A 19,224-nucleotide genomic window follows, 5' to 3' on the forward strand; every position below is an offset into this window, starting at 1 on the left:
CCTGGGGACTGCATCTGATTCCACAGATTAAGGGCTCAGTTCTAGAAGACTGCTTTCCACCCCCCACTTCAGAGACCAGTCACAAGCCCCCAGCTGTTACTAGTACTTCTGACCAAACTGCTACAGACAGGAGGTTCCAAAAACCTCCTCCTTAGGTTCTTTTAATTCGCTACAGTGGCTCACAGAACTCAGGGAAACACATTTACCAGTTTATTAAAGGATATTTTAGAGGGCACAAATCAACAGCCAGATAAAGAGATGCATAGGGTGAGGTACACGCAGAGCCTCCCTGTCCTGCCGGGACAGCCAACAGCCCCATTCGCCACCTGTTCACCAACTCAGAAGCTCCCCGAACCCTGTGTCTGGCATCTGAATTATCAGATACATATTTTCTATAAATCATTGTATTGCAGCATCCTACGTGCCCACTGGAAATAAGGGCCCCCAGAGCCCCCTCATGCTTATGCCCCAGGATCTGTCTGAGGTTGTAAACCCTCTTTAAAAAGGCCATGTGTGAACATCAAGGCTGTTGTCTGTCCCTGGTACTGGGGCCACAGACCCAGGATCCCCTCAGAAACTTCTTCCTCCTTTTCTGTCTCTATTTCTAGCCCATCGTTATTTTCCATACTCCAAGGGCAACCTTCCTGCTCTCCATCCTACATGGATGAAGACATTTTATCTACAAATGTTCCCAAGAACAGCCGGGAAGGAGCTATGTTTGCCCACTTACTTAACTCCTCCTGGCTCAGAAACGCAAATCCAGGGACCTCTGTTTCAGGTCCAACATGTAAAGAGCCTGGAAGTTGTCATTCCCATCCTGAGACAAGAAAAGCTGAACAAACCGACAGATTGAGGAGGCAGACAGTGAATACGTAGTTGAACTGAACAACACTATCAGTTGTCTGGCTCTTTGACACTTAGAAAATATTTCACCCAACATGAGCAGAATGCACATTCTACTCAGGCTCACACAGAACATTCACCGAGTGTTTGTGTCACCCCCTCCCTGAAATTCACATAGGGAAGCCCTAATCCCCAGTGTGGCAAATTTGGAGGTGGGGTCTCTGAGGGAGTAATTAAGGTTGATAAGATAATAATGGTGAGACCCTGATCTGATACAATTGGTGTTCTTAAGTGAGGAGACGTCATGCAAGCATGCAGCAAGAAGGCAGACATCCGCAGCCCGAGAGGAGAGCCCACACCAGGCGCCTACCCTCCTGGCACTTTGATCTTGGATTTCCAGTCTCCAGAAATGTGATAGAAGAGATTTCTGTTGTTGAAGCCGCTCAGTCTATGGTATTTTGTTACAGCAGCCCAAGCCGACTAAGACACCGAGGTAGATCAAGGTCTGGGCAATAAATACACATTAACAAATACTAAAAAATAGAAACTATACAAAGTATGGCTTCAGACTACAGTGAAATTAGAAAGAGCCAGTACAGGTGAGGGCTATAGACCCTAAGTTCTGCTGACTTAAGGTAAATCTCCTTCTGATGGTGACCCCATTGTAGGCCAGCCAGGTCAGCCTCCCTGTGCATCGCTGTCCTTTGCAAACCTCTCTCTCTCATTCTCAGTGTGTGTGTGTGTGTGTGTGTGTGTGTGTGTGTGTGTGAGTGTGTACATGCGCGCACACATGTGACTATGCTCTGGGACATGTGAAGGACATTCTGTAGCTATGAGGATCTGATGAGGCAGCTGATTCAGGCATCAGGGTCCAGCCAGATCTGCTGTTCGATTTGGTGGCTGGGTAACAGAAAATTTCTGCAGCCAGGAAAAAAGTGGAAGTGGAGACAGGCTCATGGGATAGTCTTGGAAAGATATTAGAGTCTTTCCTGTAGCCTCATGCAGACAGGTGTGTGGAGTCCTTCCTCGGGTAGAGGACACAATGCAACCTCCAACTGAGGTGAGTGTCCACTTTTGCAGGTGAGCATCCACTCAGCCTCAGAATGAGCAAGATTCCCAACATCTTCTGGTGGCAGCTGCAGGATTAGCTATATGTAATCTTTGAGATTCCAGAATTCTTTTTGGAAGTGGAATCTGGAGTTTGTTTTTTTTTTTTTTTTTTTCTTATCAGGGAGACAAACCAGTTTGGACTACTTCTCTTCACCTATGGAGAGTGGAGTCCATACAGAGGATTTGGGAACTGGAGTTACATAAAGACAGAGATGTTAAAAGGATCCATGGCAGTGGGGTTAACACTCTTGCCATTGAACTTGTTGAAGCAATATAGTAAGTTTACTACACATACAATCATTTTTTTCCAAAGTGAGATGCAGTAAAAGCTTGCTCTCAGATTACGTATGTAAAGGTTCATCAAAAATAGTAAAATTTCTAATTGTAGCATTTTAAAGCTAACATACTAATTCAAATAAATGTAGAACATCAAACCTTTAAAAAAGAAAGTGGGGTCTGGTCTAGGCAGCAGAAGGGACAGCTGAACTCATCCTTGGGGGGTGGGGTGGGGTGTGAGGCTGCAAAATTGGCTACATCTGGATGCAAAGGTAGCTGAGTATCTCTGATGCTTGACCTGCAGCCCCTGAATCAGCACAGAGGGATGTCCTGGGTTCTGAGGAGGCTACTGAGCCACCGGCCTTAGTGTCTTCAGAAGGATGAAGAAAATATGAACAATACTGTTTAAAGACCTTATTGAGGTATAATTCACAGGCCATATTATTCATCTATTTGAAGTGTACAATTCAGGGCTGTTTAGTATATTCATAGAATTGTGTATTCATTCATTACCATAATTAATAATAGAACATTTTAATCACTCAAAACATAAAACCTAACACACTTTAGCTATCACTTCCCAATCCCCCTCTATTGTCCCAACTACAGGCAACCATTAGTCTAATTTTTGTCTCTATAGATTTGCCTTCTACACATTTTATATAAAATGTGTCATATAATACATGGTCCTTTTAGACTGGCTTCTCTTACTTAGCATAATGTTTTCAAGGTCCTCACATGTTGTATCACTACTTCATGCCTCATTCCTTTTTGTGGTTAAATAATATTCCAACATATGGATATGCCACACGTTATTTATCTACTCATCAGTTGATAGAATCTGGGTTGTTTCCATGTTTTGGCTAATATGAATAATACTGCTATGATCATTCATGTACAAGTTTTCGTGTGGACCTATGTTTTCACTTCTCTTGGGTATGCACTTGGAATGACATTGTTGGGTTATATGATAACTCTCTGTTTAACCATTTGAGGAACTGCCAGACTGTTTTCCAAAGTGGCTGCAACATTTTATCTTTACACCACCCATGTAGGAAGACTACGATTTATCTGCATCCTTGCTAGTATTCCTTATTATCTTTGTAATAATAATAATAATTTTAAATTTAATAAAATAAGATAATTATTATTATTATTACAGTCATCCTAGTGGGTGTGAAGAGGCATCTCATTGTGGTTTTGCCTTGCATTTTTCTGAAGGGTAATGCCATTGATATGCTCTTTGACCAATTGGATAAATGTCTATTCAGATCTTTGCCCATTTTTTAAATTGGGCAATTTGTCTTTGTTTTAAAGATTTTATTTATTCATTTACGAGAGACAGTGAGAGAGGCAGAGACATAGGCAGAGGGAGAAGCAGGTTCCCTGCAGGGAGCCTGATGCGGGACTCGATCCTAGGACCCCGGGATCACACCCTGAACTCAAGGAGAAGCTCAACCACTGAGCCACCTAAGCACCCCCAATTTGTCTTTTTATTAGTATATTCTTTACATATTCTAGATATGTCAATTATTGAATATATGATTTATTAAAAAATTGTCTCCCATCCTGTGGGTTGTCTTCTCACTTTCTTGATAGTGTCCTTTGAAACACAAGTTAATTATGATGATATCTAGTTTATCAATTTTTTTCTCTTTTGTTGCTCATGCTTTTGATGTCTTATCTAAGAAGCCAATACCAAATCCAGTTTCAAAAGATTTACCCTCACGTTTTCTTCTAAAAGTTTTATTGTTTTAGCTTTTATATTTAGGCCATTGATCCATTTTGAGTGAGTTCTGTTGTATACAGTGTGAGGTAGGGCTCCAACATCATTTTTCTGCATATGGAAATCTAGTTGTCTAATTTCTGCCCAGCTGATCTATCCAAGGTAGAAAGTGGGGTCTGGAAGTCTATTATTGCTGAATTATCAATTTCTCCCCTCAATTCTGTCAGTCTACCATGAAAATTTATCATGGAATAGGTGAGTTGAGGTGAGGATGATTGAGGCTCCAGTCTTGGCCTGTCATGCCAAGGGCACAGCCTTCATCATATAGTTAGGGGCTGGGTAGAAAAAAGGAATCTTCAACCTCTTGGCCACACTCACCTCTTTAATTTAGAGTTGAAGGGGAAGAGATATCCTGATAGCCTGTCCCTACTAGTGAGATAAAATAGCTCCTAATCAGCCGCTGAGGGGAGAAAAGCCTAACTTTTTGGCCACACCACCTGAGATGGAGCTTCCATCAAGCTGTGATGGTTGGCAGTGGGGAGAGAGAGAGGAAGGAAATGGTGGCTCAAATACTCTTGCTGTTCTTAATGAGTTTAAGTAGATTTTCTTGAAAAAAATATTTCTTCATTTGCTATATGTTCTTAGGATAATTTCCAGACACTTAAACTTTTTAAAAACAGTTTTAGCAGCTTTGCTTCTGTCATTGGGGAGATGACAGCTCTGTGTGGCTCCTCATGCTTTCAGCTTGGAAGTGGAACCGAACCTTTTTAAAACATATAGAGTTCTTGTGAAATTATTAGAAAAAAATGAACATTTCCCACAGAAATATGTGTGAAGAGTAATAGGAAATTGACTTTAGAAAAAAATACAAGTGGCCAATTAACAGAAAAATAGTGAGCCTCTCTAGCAGTCAAAGATATTCAATTCGAAATAACGCATTGTTTTTTTATCATATTGTCCAAAAAGAGAACTATACTCAGGATTATCAAGGACATGTGTAAACAGACACTTCTGTGTCTGTTTCAACACGCACCAAGATTTTCTTTTAAACATGTGTCCTTTTGACTTAGTGATCCTATTCCTAGGAACTGTCCCTAGGAAATTACCTAACAAGAATTAAAATATATATTATTTATAATATTAAGGGTAAAACAACTTAATTGTCCTTTCTTGAGGGTTTAATAAATTATGGTGTATTCAAACATAGCCCCATAAAAAGGATGAGGTATATCTATATGAATTAACATTATGAAAAGTGGGAGAGATTCTTACAGAGAAATATGGCTTATATGATTCCATCTATAAAATCTAATCTATCTATTATCACCTACGTGCATGCACATGCATAGAAAAAATACCCTGGAGAATATATCTTAAACAACAATATGTACCTCTGGATGGGAACATGGTTGATTTTAATTTTTGTGTTTCTGTGAGTATGTATGTTAAAATGTAATATTTGTACCATAAGGAAAAAACCCAGGTTGTGCTTTTTACTGGTGGCAGGTGGAGGAGTCAGGGGCTGTGGGTAGGCAGAGACCAGCAGATCAGGGAAGTGTCAAGGCAATGTGGGCTCTTCCAAAATCATCCATTTAACAAGCGGCAAACTTGGATGTAAGAGATGCCAGCAGTTGGACGGGACTGACTCATGGCACCTGGGAGATCACACCTAGCAGAAAGCAAGTTGGTCAGTGAAAGAGCTTCAGTGTGAGGCACAGCATTTTCAGCCCAGTTTCCAGGCTAGCCCAGTAGCCAGGGAGGAGGTAATATCCTGAAGAAGGTGGACATACTGGCCTGGAATTCTGGAGCCTTGATAGTGAGGTCCCACTGCAGACCTGGGAGTGAAATAAAAAGAGGTAGCATCAAATCCATGGGAGTGGATGATCTCAAGGGAAGAGATCACAGTCAGAAGGGGAGAGAAGAGAGAGGATGAAGAGCAGAAGCGTGGGAGGAGGAAGGGGAGCCTAAGAAGCGGTGAGAGAGTGCAGGAAGAGGGAAGGGCCACAGCAGCAGCTAAGGGGCAGAGGAGCCAGCAGGCCTCAGAATACTGGGCTCTACTCATTGCCCTTGGGGGCCACGTGGAAGCCCAGCACGCAGAGCTTTGCACACACCTCATGGACAGTAGGTGGCGCTGTGGCCCACACTAATGGCCACACCTTTCAGGGTTGGCAGTTTAATTTTTATTAAAGAGAAATTAATGTGTGCTGGAGCCCTGGAGCCCTGCCAATGCCCTGTGTAACAGATGAGAATCCCAGAGGGGGGCTATGACTTGCCTCAAGGCATTTGTTTCTGCAGGAAGTTATGACATCTGACAAGTAGAAACAAGGTGGTCTTTGTTTCTTGCTCCTGGCCAGAATTTTATTGATGGTCAGCTCAATTTTTGCTGTCTTCCTGAAAAGGAAGATTCTGGACCTTTGTTCTCTTTTCCATCTTGCAAGATGGCAGGCGAAAAAGCCAAGAAGCCGGATACTAAGGAGAAGAAACCTGAAGCCAAGAAGGCTGATGCTGGTGGCAAGGCAAAGAAGGGTAACCTCAAGGCCCCCTCTGCAGCTGAAACCCTGTCCTAGTCAGAGGAATTGGTAGATATTCCTGATCAGCTATGTATTCCAGAAAAGCCGTGTACAAGAGGAAGTATTCAGCAGCTAAATCTAGGGTTGAAAAGAAAGAGAAGGAGAAGGTTCTTGCTACTGTTATAAGACCAGTTGGTGGTGACAAGAATGGTGGTACCTGAGTGGTTAAACTTCACAAAATGCCTAGGTATTATCCTACTGAAGATGTGCCTCGAAAGCTGTTGGGCCATGGCAAAAAACTTTCCAGTCAGCATGTAAGAAAGTTTCAAGCTAGCATCACTCCTGGCCCCATTTTGACCATCCTCATTGGGCACCACAGAGGCAAGAGGTTAGTTTTCCTGAAGCAACTGAGCAGTGGCTTGCTACTTGTGACTGGACCTCTGGCTCTCAACCGAGTTCTTCTGAGTAGAACACACTAGAAATTTGTCATTGCCACTTCCACCAAAATTGATATCAGCAGAGTGAAAATCCCCAAACATCTCACTGACGCTTATTTCAAGAGGAAGCAGCTGCGTAAACCCAGACACCGGGAAGGGGAGATCTTTGACACAGAGAAGGAGAAATACGAGATTACAGAGCAGTGCAAGGTTGATCAGAAAGCTGTGGACTCGCAAACTCTGCCAAAAATCAAAGCTGTTCCTCAGCTTCAGGGCTACCTCCGCTCTGTGTTTTCTCTCACAAATGGAGTTTTCCCTCACAAATTGGTGTTCTAAATTTCTTACAAAGAACCTAATTAAACTGACTGATCCATTTAAAAAAAGAAAGAAAGAAAAGGGAAGAGTCTTTCTAGTTGGAGGAAGACTAAATCATTGTTCAATACAGGACATAAGCAGGGGGTAGGGATGGATAGAGAGAAGGGAAGTGAAGAAGTGCTGGACTAGCCTTTTATGGAGAGAAGACTGGGGAAAATTCTGGAGAGACTTATGTAGCTGCAGGCCGAGACAGAAGTGGTCAGAAGTCATCCCTTCTAAAAGTGACCCCAAACATCCCAAGATGTTAAATACTTTAAGAAACACAAAATAGTCTCTAGGAATAAGTATATAAAGCAGTAAGTTATGATGATTATATTGTCCAAAGTAAAAATCGGGACATCTGACCTGCTAATTGAACAGGATAGCTGTAGTGAGACTTCCTACCCCCTACAGATGAGGGGTGCTCGGTCAATGTGCATGAACCCTAAAAGAGATGCTTGCCTATGAAGCCAGGGGTTGTACTAGATGTTTCTTCATTCCCTGTGACGAGTGGTAGCTGTGTGGGGAGAGTAGGTGAGGTTAGCAAGAAGATGGAGGCCTGTCCCTTCTGACCTCTCTTCAGCTCCTCTCCCCCAGGGTTTGCAGTGAACTCATGTTCTTAAATTTAGGTTAAGTTTGTAGAGAAAAGTGACATAGATGGGCCACAGACAAAAGATGGAGAGGGAAAAAGCCACACCTATGACATTCCACTCAATCTCTCTTTTTTTTTTAAGGTTATTTATTTATTTATTCATGAGAGACACACAGAGAGAGGCAGAGACATAGGCAGAGGGAGAAGCAGGCTCCCCACAGGGAGCCCAATGTGGGTCTTAATCCCAGGACCCTGAGATCACGACCTGAGCTGAAGGCAGACCCTCAACCACTGAGCCACCAGGTGCCCCTCCACTCAATCTTTCATTTTAGGAAAAGACTCTTAGTTTAGACTCGAATCTAATTTTGTGCGCTTGGGGTGTGTGTGTTTTGAATCTCACTCATTCCTCTTACTAAACATCACATTGGAAGAGCAAGCCACTCCAGCACAAAGCCTCAGTCAGAAGGCCTTTTGTCCACTATTATTTTAAAGACAGGGCACATAACTCAAAATGATCAGATCTTTAGTAATTATGTCTTTTAAAAGTAGTCCTTATCCAGTAAATGATATATAGCAAAAAAGGGGGGGCAGACAAATATGTACATACACACAATAGAGGTATATCATCTTGGTTTCCAAATTCCATATAATAAACTCACTACGACTGCCTTGACTACAAAGCATAGAACCTTCGACAAGGACCTTCCTTATTATAGTCTGAAACACCAACCCCTACATATACACTTACACTTTGATACACTTTGGCAAGTCTTTGCTGTCCTGAGTACCCAAATTCAATGTGTGTTGAGGAAGGGGGTTCCCCACACCTCCAACAAGCAAAGCTTCAATACTGGCCGGGTGTGTGAGAATTCAAACCAAGTGTGACACTATCCACCCACATAGTCTCTGATCCCACAGGTTGCGGGTTTAGTCCTATAGGTGCCCTCCTAGACCCAAGCTCAGATTGTTAGCCAAGCTTCTGCCTAACTGGCTACAAACTGGAGGTTCCAGTGAACTCCTCCAACTCAGGATGCAAATCACCAAGCCCTGGTTGTTACTTGTGCTTCTGACCAACTAGCTAATAAATCAGATTCCCAAGGGCCCCTCCTCAGGTGGACTAGTTTGCTAGAGTGCTTCATAGAACTCAGATAAACATTTAACTTACTAGATGACTGGTTTGTTACAAAAGGATAGAATTCAGGAAGAGCCAGATGAAAGAGATGCATAGGGCAGGGCATGGGGACAGGGCTTGGGGCTTCCATGTCTTCCCTAGGTGTGTCACTCTCCCCAATCTCATGTGTTTGCCAGCTCAGAAGCTCTCTGAACCCCATCCTTTTGGAGTTTTGTGGAAGCTTCATTACATAGACATGGTTGATTAAATCTTTTGCCACTGGCAAATGATTTAACCTTCAGCCCCTCTCTCTTCTCCAGAGGTCAGGCAACAGGACCAAAATCATTCTCACCGGTTCTTCTGAGGACTCCATCCCTCAGGTGTTTTCCAAGTCATTTCACTAACATAACACAGAACATCTTTATCATTCTCAACACTTAGGAAATTCCAAGGGTCTGGGGTGCTCTGTGCCAGAAATGGAGGGAAAGATCTCCATATGCTTATCAGAAGTCACAACAGCACTGCAGGTCTTTGAAAAGATAAGGTATACATCTATTTCAGAAGCTTCAGCAATAAGTGGGTTTTCCCCAATGTATGGGTGTGTATATAGCCACTAAACAGGCCTATTCAGCTTCTGGCATATTCTTTTGAGATTCATTTAAGTCACTAAGACAATTACATATAGAAAAAGTGATTGTGTTCATTTACTGCTTTAGTTACCTGTATTCTATAATAGGCGAGGCCTTGTTACAGGGGCTATAGATGGAATAAAGTACAAAATTCTGTCACTAGAGAGTTCATCCCTTAATTACAAAGGTCCTTTTGAATTCTCATTGCTTTAGGGCCAATGTCAGTTTCTTCCCACACCAAAGGAGCCAGCCTGATAGGAGATCTTGATATGTTATGGGGAACTGTCCATTCAAAACGACTTTTGCATCTGACTACTGTACTGTCCTTAATCACCCTCCCCTGGCCCCTGCTGCCCACACTCTGTCCTCAGTCATGTCACATTTATGTTACTACCTGGTAGTTTAGTGCGGTCTTTTCTGAAAGACTGATTGATTTATAAAGATTTTATTTATTTATTTATGAGAGACCCAGAGTCAGAGACACAGGCAGAGGGAGAAGCAGGCTCCCTGCAGGGAACCTGATGTGGGACTTGATCCCAGGACTCGGGGATCATGACCTGAACCAAAGGTAAGTGCCTAACCGACTGAGCCACCGAGGCGCCTCTAGTGTGGTCTTTCCTATTAAGAACCTAACCGTTTTAAATGAACTCATCGTTTTAATTTTTCTTGGAACTGATTTTCTTCAGTAAGTCAAAAAATTAAGTCAGGTAACAGGAGAGTGAAAATACATTGCTGTTAGTAGTTACAAATTTCTGGTATATAATCCATAATTAGCATTGCTTCTATGAGTTATCTAGTGAATATTACATTTTTTAAAAAATTTATGATAGTCACACAGAGAGAGAGAGAGAGAGAGAGAGAGACAGAGAGAGAGAGAGGCAGAGACACAGGCAGAGGGAGAAGCAGGCTCCATGCACCGGGAGCCCGACGTGGGATTCGATCCCGGGTCTCCAGGATCGCGCCCTGGGCCAAAGGCAGGCGCCAAACCGCTGCGCCACCCAGGGATCCCGAATATTACATTTCTTTAATAATGTTTGCATTTTCTGAAAATTCACTTCACTACATTTCTAGGCACACAAAAGCTGGAAAGGCTACATCTGCCACATCTTGGATGGCAGCCTGACTCCAACTCAAGATCTGACATCTTGCTCCTTCCCACAGAGGAAATTTGTAAACTTGTCTCCCTTTCTATGTTTCGTTGACACAGCTCACTGGAGAAATCTGTTTTTAAAAAAGTTAGAGCCAAATTTCATAGCATGTTATTTACTTTCAGGTCTGCCATAATCCTCTAAAGATGGATGCTTTTCTTCTCTGCTCAACGGGTTGAAATTTAATATTGGGAATTGGGCAAATCTAAGCATTTCGATAATGAAAGTTGAACTACCAAGGCTGCAATTTCCTTTGTGGGGGGACATGAATTTCTAGCCAATAAAATGTGTGTCCATGTAACGATGAATTCCCCTGCCCAATTTACTTTGGTCTTATACTGAGTGTTGGTTATAGGTAAATACAGATAAACACCATGTTTTGAGAACACAAATCCATGCTGCCTACAATGACCTTAGGAAGTGGGGAAGGACAGAATAAAGGTTGAGGTGGGGCCAGGGTGCCCTGACCCCCAGGGAAAGGGCAGGGACAGCTGTGTGTTCTGGTGTGCTCTGTGTACTGGGATCCACTTCCCCTTGTTCTTTGTGCTACAGTCTGAGAACCAAGTGTGTGGTCATCTGGGCGCACCCTCACAGAGGGTCAGTGCCTGGAGAGAGGGCATTGGTCCCTCGGCAGCAAACACAGGGTCCTTTGTTCAAGAGAAGCATTTTGTTACCATGTGTAAATGGAAGGAAGACCGGGTGTCACAGGGTTCCTGCTGGCTATGCAAGCTTACTAAAAACTCACTGCATTCCAAGGGCAATTGTGCTAACTCACAGGAACTACTCATTTTCTCATTTTCTTCCTTCTCAGTGGACTTTACTGAAGTGTCCTGAAGAAAAGATGAAAAGGTAGCCCACACTTGGGATGCTGTAAACTTGCCAAGGAGGAGAGTAAGTCACCATTTCTTAATCTTCCTACAATGTTGTTCTAAAAGTTTCTCCTAAGACAGTAACAAGGCAAATCAACAATCCCTTTGATATCAAGTCCCAAAGTGCTGGGGTTGGAATACAGCTACAACAAAGTGGTCCTTGGTTCTAGAAATCTTTACTAACCTGAGGAGACATGACCACTTTTATTCTTTTACTACTAAGCCTCTGTCTGCCACGAAAACCACACTGAGTGTTGACGGCTAAAAGGTCATCACGTTCAAACACAAGCAGAGTCAAACCTGGTCTGACAACATTTTAACCAATGGGCCCAACAAATGATGACAATCCCCAAAGCTGTGAAAACAGACATTGCCAATAGCTTTATCGATATACTCTAGGGAAAGGAAAAACCCAGTGCAACACAAAAGGAGCCATGAAGGAAAGGGGACACCTAGAATACATGAAGTTGTGTAGATGATCCCAGTTTAGCTTTGCCTGAAAACATGACACACACTCATCCAGTCCCCAAGCATTTTCCTAAGGTGGGTCTAGGTTCTGCTCTCTGTAGGAGACAAAACAAATAAATAAAAACAAAACATACAACTCACTGAAATTCTGTGGTCCAAAGTTCTGGTAAGATGTATGTTAAGATACAGAACATATATACATTGTCCTCAGTTACCTCAAAAGCAAGGACTCCTGCCCCATATGAGGGATGCGAGTGCACCTACAAAGCTCTACAAAGTCAGAGGGGTGGCGTGAAGCCTGTCACTGGCGATCCACCTGTGACATCCTGAAGCACCTAGAAGTCTATTCCCCAAAGAGTGAGTATGTGTGGGGTGGGGTGAGGGAGGAATACGTCCAAAGCCAAGAAGCCACTTCTAATAAATAGCTGCCAACCTGCTAAAAGTTCTTGATCAACTCCGACTGGCTGGTGGGCTCCATAAAAGGTCTCTGAAAAAATTATGTTTTACTCATTTATTTAAGGCCACGGAGTACTTACTCCCTGCAAATAATTCAAAGGTGAGAGGCCTGGGAAAAGCAATGTAAGGAGGCACAAACGGCCATACAGAGGAGAGGTGGTGAGGGGGCCAGGCCTGACATTGGCTGAAAGCTGCCAGGTGCTGGGCAAGGAACTACACACCTCCCAGCGGCCCTGCAGGGCAGTGGCACATGAGGCCACGTAGCCCACGGGGGAGGTGCTCACAAACACCAGGAAAGTTGTCTAAGGAAGTTCCAAACCCTGGCTTTTGTCAAACTATTTAAATGAAAAAAAAAAATCAGGTTTCAAGTCGCCCCTGAAGGGCAAGGGGCTGGAGGTGGATGGTGCAGGGCTGGCCTTACCAAGTCACAGGACAGCTGTGGACCACCTTCCTGAGTCTCAATTCTCAACATTAAGTCATTTAGCTGGCAAAAATTTCCAAGCATTTTCTCTTAAACAGTATTTAGTAAAAAAAGAGCAAAATCTGCAGAAAATGTTAAGTCACTAATGCAGAGAAATCCTATTTTGCTAGGCTGGCGACTCTGAACTTGACCCTGGGGCCCTGGAGATCAGGACCCCCGTGTGAATACTGTGACTGGCTCCCCCGCCCTGTGCGTGCTGAGGAGGGGACAGACATGGAGGCACGGGAGCAGGCTGGGAGTCAGAGCTACAGCGGGACTGGAAGGCAGAGGCAGAGAGCAGAGATGTGAACCTACCCTCGATGGGGCAGGGAGGGAGCAAAGTAGCTGCCAACCCTCTGATGACAAAGACTGGAGCAATTAAGAGTCAGAAGCTGAAACAAGCCTGTTCTCTGGGAGGAAGCCAGACACTCGAGCATCCAGAGCTGCAGGGAGGCAGCCCTGGCAGGAGGAGGCACCCTCTGCTCTGTCGCTCACTGGGGCATCCCCCACCGAGGTCTCCACCTAGCAGCAGCCAAGGACATTTCAGGGAGATTATGGACTTTTTTTTAAGTGCTCAAATGAAGTAGACTGTGAGAGCTCCTCAAAAGCTTTTGTTCCTTTTTGGTTTGTTCATTTGACCAGCACATTGTCTGGTACACCACTGCCAGGTAGGCATTAAAAAAATATGTTGTTTTTTTTTTTTTTTAAATAGGCAATTTATAACACCAGGAAGATTTTATTTCAGTGTTTCAGAAAATGTGACTATGCTTGGAAAGGGTTTACTTTGCTACAACTCTGGTAACAAAGATTGTGTCCTAATTTTTATAAGCCACCTCAGGCAGGCAGTGGAACACTTCAGATTAACATTTATGTGCTTTTGGAAGGGCAGTAAAAAAACACTCAAGAAATTCAAGAGTTGTCACAATTTCAGGGAAGACAGTGGCTTCTGCAGCCCAAGCTGGCTTTGTATACTCAGAGGACACAGAAAATGTCTTCTGTGCCCCTTCCCAAACTGGGACACCCGGGACAGCTACCCCCTTGTTGATTGTTGCAAGTCTTCTGGCAGAAGACAGACCCACAGAGAGGGGCCGTGAACTTCTCCGATCAGCCCAGGCCTCGCGCAGCAGCACGGCTGAATCAGTACCCGTGGTTTAGCTCCTGAGCACGTCATCCCGGAAGTGCCCCTGGCATGTGTCCCACCAAACAGTCACAAGGAATCAGAATCAGGCATTCAGGGCTCTCATCAAAGGAGTGACCTCCATTCTCCTTCCACTTAATTACCTGATATTCTATGTGCAGTAGACGTGGACAGAGTTTTTACAAATTAAATAATCTTCTTAAAATACAATAAAACATCATTACATAGAAGTCTCTTGGAAAAGTCTTTCCAATTCAATTCTCAAAATTACCTTACAAAATTTTGTGCAAAAACACCGACCTCAAATAAATAGGGGGGACAAAGTGGGAAGAGCGAAACTGTTGTTTTTTAAATTAAAAGTTAAAAACCCCAGCTGCACCTCAAAGTATTTTGCAGGATGTGCTGCATCGAGAAGGCTACGAAAAACAGCCTTCAGAGTCAGAGTTGCATTGTCACATGAGGTTTCCCTGTGTTCAGAATTCACAATGGATGCCTCCGCTAAGATCCTTCACCACGCCCTCTTTGACCAGCTTGAGGAGGAACCTGGTCTCCGTTGTCACATTATGCATGGTTTGAAAGTTCATGGCAGCCATGCAGAGATTGTCAAAGTAGTGCAAAGGTGTTTTGGGTTGATTGAGGTCATATCCAAAGCCTGCCAAGCTGACTTCATCACACAGATGTGTGGCTAAGACAACGGCAATGACACCAATGGTGGGCACGTTCTGAAAAAAGAAAAGACAAAACAAAGCTTAGCACAATTCACTGTTTTCCAAGTGGTATACATGCCTTGCAAAGTCACAGTGGCTTCACTATGGGCTTCGATTTATACAGCATGTGGTTTTATAGATCATAGAATCCTAGAGTCTGACTTCCCACCCAAGTCAGCAATCTAGACTCTAAAACATGATCTGTGATGTAAATACCTCTGAACACACCACCAAGAGACAGCCTGGAAGCCCTTCTTGTACCAGACTTAAAGTTCTTCGTAAAACTTCTACCTACTCGTCCTATAGGTGATGACCAGAACTGCAAAACAAGTCCATTTCCTTTCTTAACATGATAAAGATTTACAAGGTCTGCTCTAGAATCAGTGGTCACAGGACCTCCCAAAATCCTTCTTGGGACCCATTTCTAGAGGTGGCCCTTCTTTGCTGGCCCCTGTGGACAATCTCTGCCTGAGACTGTCCACAGAGCAGCCTCCCTTCCTGCCAGTGAAGGCTATGTTCACTTCTTACCTGAAGCTATGTCCCACCTAAGGCCCTTGTTTGCTTTTCTGGCAAGTAACACTTACAGGCCATTTTCACATGCACAGCTGCTAAGCCAGTTTCTGTTCACCCTTTATTTGGGCAATTTTTAGGCCCAAATTAGGGATTTCCACATTTGTTCCTTCTAAAATGTCTCCTACTGACTGTGGCCTAATGTACCAAAAGTCTGAATCATTCTGGATTCTCATTATATCACCACTCCCGCACATCTGCTATCTTGTCACTTGCAAATGTGGAATCATGCTTTCTGGATCTCTGTCTCTTGCCACTTGCAAATGTGAAATCATGCTTTCTGGATCCCTCTCTCAGCCTTGGGCAAAAACAGTACCCAGGGTAGAGAGAACAGAAAGTTCCACAGTGGTCCGAGCACTCCCCAAAAGGTGACAACTGATCTACTAATGGCATTCTGTTGTACAGTTTTTCATGTGTAAATGTACCTACTTTGTTCATCCTGAGTCTGTGGCTTCCAGAAACAACTCTCCATTTCTATAAACTGGAACAACAGTGAGCCCTTCAGAGTTCATAGTTTAAGTGGGGTTAAGAACATCAAATGAGCTCATCATTTGTTAGGCCACCTCCTGCTCCTTCATGTGTTGCATCTGTGTCACTTGTTAAAAAGAAACTCAAGAGTCACTGAATACAAGAGAAGTTAACCCAAAGGAAGATTTCTTCCTGTTCAGCCACAGGACCATAAAGTAGTGACCTGTCTTACCTGTGGCCAGCTCTGTACCTAGCGTATCGGGAATACTCAACCAGTATTTGCAGAAGGACTGTGTGAAACCAGCTGCTCATAGGGGCAATGTATGGAGAGAAACTCAGAAGCCATCGAAAACCACTCAGAGATGCTATCTCCAGAACATATCCCCTAAGATCCCATCTCATAACCCACCAGACTTCCCTCTCTTCTGAAGGGCTTGCATACCAGAAAGTCCCTGACAACACCATCCCAGTTTGGTGTTTATTTCTGGGCTTTTCCATATGCATCTCTGTACATACATTTTTATTTTTATTTATTTTTTTAAAGATTTTATTTATTTATTCATGAGCAACAGAGAGAGAGAGAGAGAGGCAGAGACACAGGTCGAGGGAGAATCAGGCTCCATGCAGGGAGCCTGATGTGGGACTTGATCCCGGGTCTCCGGGATCATGCCCTGGGCTGAAGGTGGCGCTAAACCATTGAGACACCCGGGCTGAGCCCCATTTTTATTTTTAAACAAAAATAGGATGGTATAAATGCTCTGGAACTTGATTTTCTTGTTTAATACATTATGGAGGGGTCTTCACATCCCTTAATTTTCCTTCATCCTTAAGAGTCACACAATATTGCATTCACTACACATAATATGTTTAAACAATCGCCTAATGAGAAATGTTTAGACTGGTTTTAGTCCTTTGCCGTTAACATTATGGTGAACATCCTAGAATTAGAATAGCCACCTTTGCAGATTTCTCTTCTTTTTTTAAAAGATTTTATTTTTAAGAAATCTCTCTTTTTTTAAAAAATTTTTATTTATTTATGATAGTCAGAGAGAGAGAGAGAGAGAGAGAGAGAGAGGCAGAGACACAGGCAGAGGGAGAAGCAGGCTCCATGCACCGGGAGCCGGATGTGGGATTCGATCCCGGGTTTCCAGGATCGCGCCCTGGGCCAAAGGCAGGTGCCAAACCGCTGCGCCACCCAGGGATCCCATATTTTTAAGAAATCTCTATACTCAATGTGGGGCTCAAACTCACAGCCCTGAGAGCAAGAGTCACATGCTCCACTGACTGAGCCAGCCAGATGCTCCTCTGATTTTCTTATAATAAAATTTTTAGAGTAAAATTGCTGGGAAAAGACTATTCACATTTAAAGCTGATATATATTGCCAAACCACCCTCCAGAAAAGTACCAACTTATAATTCTACCTGTATTCCTGCCAAGCAAAGACATTATCAAGCATTTAAATCTTTGCTAAAAAAACAGGGGGAAATGTCATTGTGGCTCTAACTTACTTTTATTTGATTATTGGTGAAGTTGAACATTTTATCATGCATTCCTTGGCTGTATTAATTTCTTCTTTTGTGTAATGTCTGTTCATATCTTTTCCCCATTTTTTTTATTGGCCCTCTTTTCTGTTTTATCTAATAAGATCTTATACTTTAGAAGTATTTACTATCATATATATGATAAAATTTCCCCTGCTTATTTTGTGTTGATATTTTTTGCTGTTCATTTCGTATTTTATGTAATTGTATCTAATTTTTTAAAGATTACTTTTTTCTTTAACATTTTATTTATTTATTTGAGAGAAAGAGTGTGAGAGAGAGATAGCATGAGCAGAAGGAGAGGCAGAGAGAGAGGGAGAAGCAGACTCCTTATTGAGCAGGGAGACTGACATGGACTCAATCCCAGGACCCTGGGATCATGACCTGAGCTGAAGGCAGATGCTTAACTGACTGAGCCACCCAGGTGCCCCTAAAGGTTACTTTTAAAATAAAAATCTACCTACAAACCACAGATGAACATTTCCCTATGTTTAAAAAATACTATGGGATTTCATAAAGACACAGGGCAGTTGAGAAGATACAGAAACCCATGGATAGTGAAACTTCTTTATAACTTAATCTTGTCAAAGTTTAAGTCTTTTTTTTTTAACTTGTTAAAATTGATGCTAAATTGATGCTAAAATTGATGCTAATTGATGTCAAAGTCTGTTTTAAGTCTTTTTTTTTTTTTTTTTTTTAGCTGTTTTGTTAAAATTGATGCTTAAAAGTTTTAAGTCCATGTTCTGGAGGATCCTATGTGCTCTCACATGGGGAAGAGCAGCTAAAGCAACCTATAATATAACAAGTCCAATCAGAGACCCAACAGCTGCTGCTGAGGGGCAGAGAAGCCACTCTCCTCAGAGAGGGAAACAGGTACCACAGGCTGACCAGAAAAACTGGTCCCAGACATGCTCCTGCTGTGGGCACAAAATACATGGCCCTGGTGGCCTCCCCATGGATGGAGAGGCAGGAAAGCCTCTTGGGGAGGGCAGAGCACGGGAGAAAAACGGTGGCCTGCTAAGGGAAGAGCTTCAGCTGTGTTCACAGAAAGCTGGGTATTCAAACCTGAGGCTGGGGCCAGTGTTGGAGTTCGCTGTTACCGATCATAGTAAAGAACGAGGTTTTTGTTTTAAGGAGCCTATTTAAGGGGATTCCTGGGTGGTGCAGCGGTTTGGCGCCTGCCTTTGGGCCAGGGCGCGATCCTGGAGACCCGGGATCGAATCCCACGTCGGGCTCCCGGTGCATGGAGCCTGCTTCTCTCTCTGCCTATGTCTCTGCCTCTCTCTCTCTCTCTCTCTGTGTGACTATCATAAATAAATAAAAAATTAAAAAAATAAGTAGCCTATTTAAGTATTTGGTTTTCTTCCTTTAAAATTTACACAGGTGTTTTAAAGAACATTTTTAATTAGAATTTGACTCATAGGGGAGGGGTGCCTGGGTAGCTCAATGGGTTACGCATCTGCCTTCGGCTCAGGTCATGATCCCAGAATCCTGGGATCCAGCCCCTAATCAGGCTTCCTGCCCAGTGGGGAGCCTGCTTCTCCCTTTCCCTCTGCCCCTCTCTGCTCGTGCTCTCATTCTCTCTCTCTCTCAAATAAATAAAATTTGATTCATGGGGCAAATAGAAGAACCTGCTAATCTGCCTACTGGTTGACTACATCTAAGAGTCTAACTCATTGTTTGGAAACTGTAACCTTGAAGAGCCTCAGGCATCTGCTAGACAATATCTCAGGACCCCAGTATGAGCAGTACCCCTGCCTTTTCCAAATTCCTTGCTTTCCTTTATATATGGAGATTTTGCTTAAAAGTT

The 19,224-nt window shown here is 43.2% G+C and overlaps 1 protein-coding gene and 1 pseudogene across 3 annotated transcripts in view; one reads left to right on the forward strand and one right to left on the reverse strand.

Annotated features, from left to right (window-relative positions):
- The first annotated feature begins 6,665 nt into the window (after positions 1-6,665).
- Positions 6,666-7,258, forward strand: LOC140599995 (large ribosomal subunit protein eL6-like; annotated as a pseudogene).
- A 719-nt stretch (positions 7,259-7,977) lies between these two features.
- The window catches only part of ST3GAL5 (ST3 beta-galactoside alpha-2,3-sialyltransferase 5), a 57,092-nt gene continuing 45,845 nt past the window's right edge, over positions 7,978-19,224 (reverse strand). For all 3 annotated transcript variants that reach the window (XM_025994408.2, XM_072767087.1, XM_072767086.1), the window contains one exon: positions 7,978-14,849. In XM_025994408.2, the coding sequence (XP_025850193.1) occupies positions 14,601-14,849 (249 nt within the window). In that variant the 3' untranslated portion in view covers positions 7,978-14,600. The remainder of the gene's footprint in view (positions 14,850-19,224) is intronic.

The sequence above is a fragment of the Vulpes vulpes genome, chromosome 8 (genome assembly GCF_048418805.1).
Source record: "Vulpes vulpes isolate BD-2025 chromosome 8, VulVul3, whole genome shotgun sequence".
Taxonomy (NCBI): Eukaryota; Metazoa; Chordata; class Mammalia; order Carnivora; family Canidae; genus Vulpes; species Vulpes vulpes.